The sequence below is a fragment of the Euprymna scolopes genome, chromosome 14 (genome assembly GCF_053919585.1).
Source record: "Euprymna scolopes isolate OS-2025 chromosome 14, ASM5391958v1, whole genome shotgun sequence".
In the NCBI taxonomy this organism is placed as follows: Eukaryota; Metazoa; Mollusca; class Cephalopoda; order Sepiida; family Sepiolidae; genus Euprymna; species Euprymna scolopes.
This window is the reverse complement of record NC_136495.1, coordinates 66,398,051-66,408,050: the sequence shown is the minus strand read 5'-3', so window position 1 is coordinate 66,408,050 and position 10,000 is coordinate 66,398,051. Positions and strand designations below refer to the sequence as shown.

Below are 10,000 nucleotides of genomic sequence, written 5' to 3'. Positions count from 1 at the left end.
GGCATGCTCCCAGTTCTGGACCCATATCAAAGCGGTGGCTGAGGCTGAAAATGGATACATTGAATAGATGTCAGCTCTACTACATTGGCCTTTTGGTCAAGATCAAAGTGTAGTATCTGTTCTTCAGATGCTGCACTTCATTTTCTTGTTCTCTTTCGGTGGAGGAGAAATCCTTCACGACTGAGACAATTTTTATTTTTGTACCTTTTCTCCACGTTAAAAAACGACACTGGTGTCTAACTCTGTCCCGTGGGGAGGCATAGTAAATAGGTACTACATAATCAAGTTACCTGAATTGATTTTTTTCAATAAAAAATCTTAATATAAATGTTGTTTTCTTTAGGACGACACATGTATCATTTTACCCTGTATAGACTTGATGATGAGAAATTAAAAAATTTTGTTTTTGTTTTTATACTGTTTTTGTTTCTATATTTAGTTCATTTGCAATTCAAAACAATAAAATGTATTTATTCTCTTCAAATGAAATACTTATCTATAAATGTTTGATCAAATAAAATAGTATTTTTTCAATGTACCTAAGTAGAATAAACCAAGATAGAAAATGTACCTTATAATAATTCATATAAAAAATCAAACGTTTATAATTTCATTTTGATTATTACATTAAAAAAGCGTTTCCGTCTCTCCATGTTAATTATGGCGTCTTAAATAATAACGTAATTATTTAGAAAGTATTATTATCATGTATATGTTTTTTTTTCAATAATCTATACTTTAACCTAGTAATTGTTTTTTACAAAGGAGTCACCAATTCTCAAGGCTCGGAGGCCACTCGAGGATAAGGGTTAATTAGTGTACAGTAGTCAATGAGAAAATGTCATAGTAATCATTAGTAGTGGAAATTTAGCAAATTGGATTACTTAAGTGGATGTATATATGATGCTGTTGTTCACATTGGACTTGAAGACGGTCATATTGTAGTCAGTTGGGAAGCAGGAAAACGGACAGAGTTCCACATGCATGCAGTTCTAAGAAAGAAGATTTGTTCATAGAATCTACGTTTAGGTTTACGCAGATAAAGAATGGGGAAAATTATTGATAGTGGTTTCAGTTAGACGTGTGTTTTTCATGAAAGTCAGGCCGAGTGGGGGGCATAGATTGGAGCTCAGATGAGCATTTGCCATGAAAATAACGATAAAGCAGAGACAGGCTCACAATGTCTCTTCTGTGGGAAAGAGGTTGCAGGGAAGAGAAAAAAGCATCCCCCACTAGGATACAAAGTCTATTTTGAACTCTGTCAAGGCAGGATAAGCTGCTTCTAGTGTTACATGATAAGGGCTGTCCCCTTTTCATGTAAGTATAAAAATAGAGAGATTTAGTTAAAATGAAAATGAAATAGCAATAGACGAAATTCGAACCTCGTAATTTAGGTTTAGAAATAGATTACGTGTGAGAATTTAAAACAAACGATTGTTTAGAATAGAGATAAAATATTTCAAGAAAAGAATGTGCCCTGTCAAGTTTGTTATGAAATTTTAATTGAAAGAATGTAGCTATAAGATAATGTTTTTAACATATTGGAAAAATAGGTTACTGAGTATAGGTTAAAATTCCTTTTGTAGAAAAAGGAAAAGTTTTGGACACGCATGTCCAGAACACGTGAAAGAAGGCACACGTTTAAACATGTGTATGACGTCACGGAAAATAGAAAGTTCTAGTTATAGAGAAAAACTTTGAGTAAAAGAGGACGGTCAGTGAGAGCTAATCAGTGAGAAACTCAGAGAGTCTGGAGTTTGGAATTCGAACGTCTAGGAAGCGAGACGTCACTTTGAAACTAAAATGTGAAGCTTTGAATTCTTGATGAGGAAACCACGGCCGGTCGTGTGAAGAATAAACTCATCTGTGTTTTTATAAAATGTCGTCTTGTCTTATGATTCTTACAAAAAGGTAAAGTGAAAATTGTATTATATATCTGTGTTATAAAATGTCTTTTCATACACATCTCGACTTCTCATATCCACAATGTGAATCTACATCGTATCTACACTAAGACTGTCTGAACACTATCTCCTCACTCAAAGAGCTTCACATAGCAACACATCTATTAACCTAAGGAATGAACATTTAATATATAAGAATCTCTCATAACATGAACAATCTCTCTAAGTCTCTTACAACAACATCTCTTCTCCTTCTCTCAATGACAAACACTATAATAAGACTCTTTCTAAGCATCACTTATAATAAGACCCTTTAATGAAACAAATATAACACTAGCAGCTCCTGCCCAGATGTGTCAACAGTACTCCATCCTTGGACGTACCTGGCTCTTATACAGGTAGAGAATTGCATCAGCAATTAGATATCTACTTGAGCAGTAGAATGATCTCCCTATTTTTCCAGCAGCCTTGGCAATGAATTTGATGTATGTGGTCCATCTCAGATCAAGAGTAAAGGTCAGACCTAGAAGCTTGTCAAAACATGGAGCCTCCCCAAGACGAGAGCTATTCATTTCAATTGATGTGAGACGGGTACCAGAGCGTTAATGGTGTAAAGATAGAAGCTTGATTTTAGATGCATTAAAATTAACCAGTTATCTCTTTCCCCACTGCACCACATGATCAAGGTCAGAGAAGATAGAATTAGAGAAAACTTGGCTGTTTACGGCCTTTGAAGTGTTGCATGGATGGTAGTGTCATCAGCATAAATGTCTATGAATGATCTTAGTGTCTGATTTAGGATATCATTGATGTAGATCAGGAAAAGAGTTAGGCCCAGGATAGACCTCTGAGAGACTCCAGCATTAATACTGTGAGCTTCTGATTTCTGCCCATCAACCACTACTCTTATGAACCTATCAGAGAGAAATGATTTAATAATTGAAAAAACATTTCCAGGTATACCGTAGCTGGAGATTTTATGGGATAGACTTTTATGTCATACCCTATCAAAGGCTTTTGATATGTCAAGAGCAATTGCCCTAGAAAGGAAGTCTCCATTGAGAGATTCACTAATCCTATGAGATATAACTGTTAGCATATCTGCTGTAAATTTAGCAGGACGGAAACCGTATTGCACTGAGGAGGTTATTTTTGCTGAGGTGATTAACTACTTTTCTATTTAACACAGATTCCAGCAACCTTGGCAATTTAATAAATAAAAGATGCCATAAAAATGGAACTTTAAAAAAATTTTTTTTTTTTTTTTTAGAAATACTGCTTTTTTTCAATAAGTTTATAATGCAATTATATTAAAAATTAAAATATTTCTCGAGTTTCTTCATGATTTAAGGTTATCTGAGATGAAGAAGGTATGCTTTCAGCTTTGTCACCGCGTAGCCGGCTGCATAGCAGCGACCAGAAATGAAATTTAGTATTGATTAACATTCTCCATTAGAGTAAACGTTTTTTTTTTCATAATGTTGACAAAAATTTATCAACATTGGAATTATTATAATTTATTTTCTTTTTCAGAATGACCTTTCATAACATCACTGGTCTTTCAGCTGACAAAGATTATGAGTTTAGAGTTTGCGCTCAGAACTTTTACGGACGAAGTGAACCCTGTGAAGGCACTGCTACTATTCATACAGATGTTCCCAGTGATATCAAGAAAAAGAAACAGCTTGAAGGTATGAGATGTTTACAAACAAACAAACAAACAAACGAATGAATACCGAATATTTATTATTGGAGCAGCGAGGATCCCCTGCTTTAAAAGAAATAACAAAGTTGCGTCCAAATGGATTTGGCTAAAATGATCAAAGCACTGAAAAAGAATTTAATAGGGAATAGGACGAAGGATGATCTCAAAAGTAACTGAATTTTTTTGTATCCTTCACAACTAAACATTAACTTATGCTCACTGGCTGATGCCTGCTAATATGTTAACAAAAAGAAAGGTCGAAGATTATCAGAACACAATTTTTTTTTGCAATGTCGACACAGGTAGTCGATAGCTTTCAAGGAGACGATATGGCAATATATTGGATATGTTTCTATCAGTATTTTTTTAATTTTCTGTTTTTGAGAGATTGTCAAGGATCCTTGTGCACAGCTTATCGGCATTCATGTGTTTTTTTGTTTTAACTGAACAGAGAAGACATCAGGTTTATTTTGAATGAAATATTCTTAAAAATAATTTAAAACACAAATATACTTATCTAAATAAGCAGAAGCGTTACTTATCTTACGTTTGGTAAAATTTATTTGTTGCATAATTGTTTTTTTTTTTTTTTTTTTACCTTTATATCCAGTTTGCTGCTATTGCAAAAATGATTAGTATGACTAAAACCTGGATTCTTCTGCTCCAAGCGACAGAGACAAACTTGGGAGAATATCAACTGAGCAGATCATCTCATAGTCCAGTGTGGTTCATTATGTTCACAATAACATAATACAGTATAATCATGTTGACTCACTGGTTCTCATTAGATCACCGAAGTAAGGTGTAAACTTTGGTCAAAATCCCGTGTTCCTTCTTTTATCAGGTTATTTGGATTATTGATACTTACCGAAGACATTCCAATACAAAACCTATCTAAGAACATTGCCAAGCATATAAAGTACCTTCATGTGAAATTTCATAAAAATCTACCCAAGTCCACAGGGAGGGTACGAACTCACACATACACACACACGCAGACAAAGTTCCTTTTGTATAATTGTAGAGATATTTGATCTTTTTAATGTGCACTGATTCCTAAACAGTTTATTAATCTTCCACTGAAATAATCTATTATTTATGTACTGATATCTGCTAGTCTAGAATTTATTCACATTTTATTTTGTACTAAGAGATATCGCTTATCGATGCTCAAAAGCCACTCGACCATAAAACTTAATGAGTGTCAGGTGGACGGTGAAATAACACTGTGATGATTGGTAATGATGGTTTCTATTCATTTATCTTGTATACATCAGATGATTATTGTTGGCATTCATTTCTTCGATATCTTTCTAATTAGAATTATTTCTAGAAAGACCTGGAATAATGTCTAATATCCCTAAGTAAAAGTGTTTCTGTAGAATGAACTGGATTTGAACTTGGCACATCCAGGTTGTTAGTCCGTAGCATTAACCACTTAGTCAACGTCACTTCCTGGTAATGATGGTATAAATTATTGGAAATCCAGTTATTTAAGAGGGCGGCTCAACAAAAATTTGTTCAAATTGGACCTGAAAATGGCAATGTTGTAGTTAGCTGGGAAATAGCTCCGTTATTCTTAAATGCTGAATGCACCAAATATTCTTAATTAGGAAATATGTTTAGACTATTTTTCGAGAATATTAATTTTATTGTGAAAAATTATATCATTTTTCTTTTTATATATATTTTTGTATTGTTTTTATTTTTGCAGATGAGTTCGGAAGAAAGATCCGCGGCAATTACACTGGACCCAAAATCAATGACTATGATAAATTCTGTAAGTATGACATGATGACAGTCATTTCTAATTGTCTGTAAATGTTATTATAGCAATCATTATGTTGTGAAAGGTAAGGGTTCGGAAAAGACATAAGTCGGTATTTAGAGGAAACAAAATATGCTAAACAGAAAGAGAAATACAAAAAATAAAGAGTGTGGTTATACGTCAGTTTGACTGTCAAGTGTGCATAATCTACATACAACGCTTTCACAGTGTAGTATCTGTTTTGATGCTACACTTCACCTTTTCTGTCCTCGTGCAGTGGAGGAGAAATCTTTTTCTTTTTGTTCTTATCCAGAGTGTCCCATTTTGGGGAGCTGAATTTTCCCTACTTTAAAAACCGACCTTGTGTCTGCCTTCTTGAGGAGGCAAGTAAATAGGAACCTATGTATAACGCCGAGAGACATATTCCCCCGGCTTTATAGTAAATTGTAGAGTGCAGTATTGTCCGTAAGGTGGGCACTAAAACACCCTATGATATCATTTTTTTTAAAATCCTTTATAAGGTACAAAGGTTATTTAATGGTGAATGTAAATGCTTTAGAAAATTTACATACATTTCTTTTCCAAATTGTTTATCACAAAAATTGAAACACTTCATTGTTTATAGCGGCAATTGTTGTATATTACGCAGAGTATATAACATAATACATCCGTACTTATTCTCTGCTGTTATCCGGGTTGTCATTAATGCTAGCGATGTTAAACTCGGCTGTTTTATAGAAAACCTGGTGGACGTTGGTTTGTTTTTAAAAGTTATGTATTAGCAGAACAAGACAGAAAACTGAAATATATGTGTACGATAGAGATTTAAAAAGGATAAATTGGAGGAAGAGATATCATTTACGTCCATATTAAGACGACTAATGAGTGCTACGAGATCGTCAGACCGCATTCCGTTAAAGTATTTGGAAACTAGGCACAGCGATGTAACATTGTGATACAAGCGGCGTTTGATTAGCTCGAGAAATCGAACCAATCATTGCAGTGGATATTTAAATCACAAAATGGGCGCTAGTGTCTAAAGAGAATGCTGTATCTATGCTGGCAGAGAGAGGGTTGATCAGGATACAATCCTTGGTTAAGGAAAAACGTAGATGAAATAAAAGTAACTAATGCAGTGTTACAAGATCTGCTCATCTGATTCTTGATTGTGTTCTATAATCAAAGGAAGGGGGAATGAAAACCGGTTAATTTCTGTGGATACAGCGCACAAAAAAATCAGTTGTTGCATTCACAAACTAATTTAAGTGAAGAATACCCTGTACAAAAAGCTAAACATTCAATCTACAAAAAAATGCAAAAATTTCTTTCTCAATCGAAATATTTTTTTAAAAGAAGGGAGATGATATTAAAAAATAAAGTGGCATATTTTTACTTGGGTGAAATGTAAGTAGTTTTATTTCAAGAGTCACCATATTTATTCATTAAATCTCTCAGCTGAACATAATTTCTTGCTTAATAAAATAAATTTTGGAATTAACAGCCTGTATACTTATTTCCAGCAAAATTTTTATATGATTTAACCATCAGAATTGGAAGGTTTTATTGACATTTTTACAACATCAGCGAATTTCCAAAATGAATTCACAGCCGCCATACATCTTGGAAGACACCAAAGCTTGAAGTGTTATATATTAGGGAATTAAGTGAATTAATAATATATTAAATAGAAAGTAGTTACATTATAAATAGACAAAGAATGGATTACATTGCTACAAATTTTCTGAAGATTTTTAATATGAAATAATATACAGTGATGATCATATTTATTGGCACGGTAAAATAAAAATTAAATTTTGTCTAATAAATTCTAAAAAAAGGTATTAAATTAAAGAAAATAACAAAGTATATTATGTATTTTTAACTGGCCTTTCCGATGCAGCAATCGGATTTTAGAAAAAAATAAATAACAAAGGAACAACAAACATAATTGCAAAAAACCCTTGTTCAAAATTATTGGCACGATTTATTTAATAAGCAATTGTATAGCCTTTGGCCTTGATTACCTTCCTCAGTCGCTTTTCATAGTTTACAACCAAGTTGTTGCACTCTTCAGTAGTAATTTTAGCCCACTCTTCCTGACAATAATCCTCCAATTGAATAAGATTCTTAGGCTTCCTTTGCATTACCCTCAATTTTAATGTTCTCCATACATTTTCAATTGGATTAAGGTCTGGGCTTTGTGATGGCCACTCCAAAACATTAATATGATTGTCCTCAAGCCATTTCTTAGTCAGTTTAGCCGAATGCTTTGGGTCATTATCTTGCATGAACCACCAACGACGACCAAGTGAGAGCTCTTTAGCAGAGTCTTTCAGGTTTTCATCCAATATTTTAACATAATCTTCCTTTTTTATGCTACCTGTGACCTTAACAAGTCGCCATGGTCCAGAGGCAGCAAAGGATCCCCAAAACATCAAACTGCCTCCACCGTGCTTCACTGTGGGTATGGTGTTCTTAGGCAGGAAAGCTTCGCCAGATTTTCTGTAAATATAAGACACTTTATTATGGCCAAATAACTCTATTTTCGTTTCGTCAGTCCATAGAACACGTTTCCAGAATGCAACATCTTTATCAATATGACGTTTTGCAAAGGCTAGCCTTGCTTTCAGGTGCATAGGCTTCAATAAGGGAGTCTTTCTCGGACGACATGCTTTTAAACCAGCTCTCTTCAAAACTCTACCAACTGTATGTCGAGATACATTCACTCCAGAGGTGCTCTGTTCATCAACAATCTCCCCAACAGAGATCCTTGGGTTTTGTTTTACTTGTCGAACAATTTTCCGTTCATCTCTTGGGGAAAGAATCCTTTTTCTCCCTCTACCCTCTAAACTCATAACGTGGCCTTGCGATTTGAACTTGTTTATTATGGCTCTAACAGTGGATTTGGGAAGGTTTAGCTTCTTTGAAATCTTATCATAGCCCTCCCCATTGGTATGGCATGCTACAACAAGCTTCCTGACGTCTTCGCTGTGTTCCTTAGTTTTAACCATGGCGATTGAAAATTATAATTTAGTCACTTATAATAGTTTAAATAAATCGCTATCTAAAAATTATCTGAAAAAAATTATTCACTGAATTAGCGTTAAACAAGCATAATATGGCTATAAAAAAGTTCAGAAAGCACGTAAACCGGAAATTGATTGATATTATACTGATACTAAAAGAAAAACAAAGCCGTGCCAATAATTTTGAACAAGGGTTTTTTGCAATTATGTTTGTTGTTCCTTTGTTATTTATTTTTTCTAAAATCCGATTGCTGCATCGGAAAGGCCAGTTAAAAATACATAATATACTTTGTTATTTTCTTTAATTTAATCCCTTTTTTAGAATTTATTAGACAAAATTTAACTTTTATTTTACCGTGCCAATAAATATGATCATCACTGTACATGTCTTAAGAGAATAAGATTTTTTTTATTCACCATTAGATTAAAATTTCTACATTTTGGTGCAGCCGGGGAAACAAGGAGGGGATTCTGAAGGTAAATGGTTCAGGGAAAATCTATTAAAATAGAAAATTTTCTGATATCTGGGTACCTCTACAATAAAGGTGTGGGATTTTTCTACTAGTCAGGTTTTTGAAGGTATTTACATTTGAGGGTTACAGATGCAGTAAGTTCGTCAGAGCATATTCTGCTGAAATACTTGTAAAACAAACCTAGGAATGTAACATAGTGCCGATGGGACAGAGGTTGGAGCTCGGTAGGCAGTGCAGAATCTACTAGATACTCTGTCCAAAGAAACTAAGAACTCATGTACTAGCCAAGAATGTTCCCTTCATGTCTAAATGGTGGATTTATAGAGATATAGAATACTGACATGTGAGAAGTTTTCCAACCCGGTATAGGTAACCTAGCTTTTTTTTGCAGCAGATCTAACTAAAGTCAATGTTAATGCTTGTTTAAAGTAACAAGAGATACTATAGTTACCTTTAATTTCTTTTATATATTCTAAATATTTCAGATGAGAATATTTGGAAAAAATATGTTCCTCAACCTGTTGAAATCAAGATGGGCAGTGTTTATGATTACTATGATATTCTTGAGGAATTGGGAAGGTAAGTGCTTATTTTTCATGATATTTGTCGTGGTAAATATTGCAAGAATATTTTAACATATGGACTAAATATTTCAGGCTGAGCTGAATTTTGAAGGAGTAAAGCTTGTTATATAAAATTTATTTTTTTCCAAAATAATTTGTAACAGAATTTCAATGTAATCGATCAATTTATTTACAGTGAAGTCGGTTTTAATAGGAATATGCCGTTACATTCATCGGAGCACATTCCAAGTATCTACTTGTAAGACAACATGGGGATACAACGTTACAGAAATGGAGCGTAAAGCTTAATAGAGAGTGCCGGACTCATAATGTTACAAACTTTTTTGAACCCTCTTCAATTGAGAGAGACTTAGTACTAGATACGGATTTCTTTTTGAACTAATGTATGGATTTTACAGACAATATTTATAAAAAAATAAATTATGCATATAATTATAATTGATTGTGTTTTTTTTTTTGTTTTTTTTTTAATTTAATTCACAGTGGAGCCTTTGGTGTAGTCCATCGTTGTATTGAAAAAGCTACCGGGCGTGTATTTGT

At 33.7% G+C, this 10,000-nt stretch overlaps 1 protein-coding gene across 9 annotated transcripts in view; it reads left to right on the top strand.

Moving 5' to 3' along the window:
• The window catches only part of LOC145293050 (twitchin-like), a 359,249-nt gene that overhangs the window by 203,992 nt on the left and 145,257 nt on the right, over positions 1–10,000 (top strand). For all 9 annotated transcript variants that reach the window (XM_080139370.1, XM_080139366.1, XM_080139369.1 and 6 more), the window contains 4 exons: positions 3,438–3,595; positions 5,324–5,389; positions 9,362–9,455; positions 9,944–10,000. The exon at positions 9,944–10,000 is cut by the window's right edge and continues 147 nt beyond it. In XM_080139370.1, coding sequence (XP_079995496.1) covers positions 3,438–3,595; positions 5,324–5,389; positions 9,362–9,455; positions 9,944–10,000 — 375 coding nt within the window. The remainder of the gene's footprint in view (positions 1–3,437; positions 3,596–5,323; positions 5,390–9,361; positions 9,456–9,943) is intronic.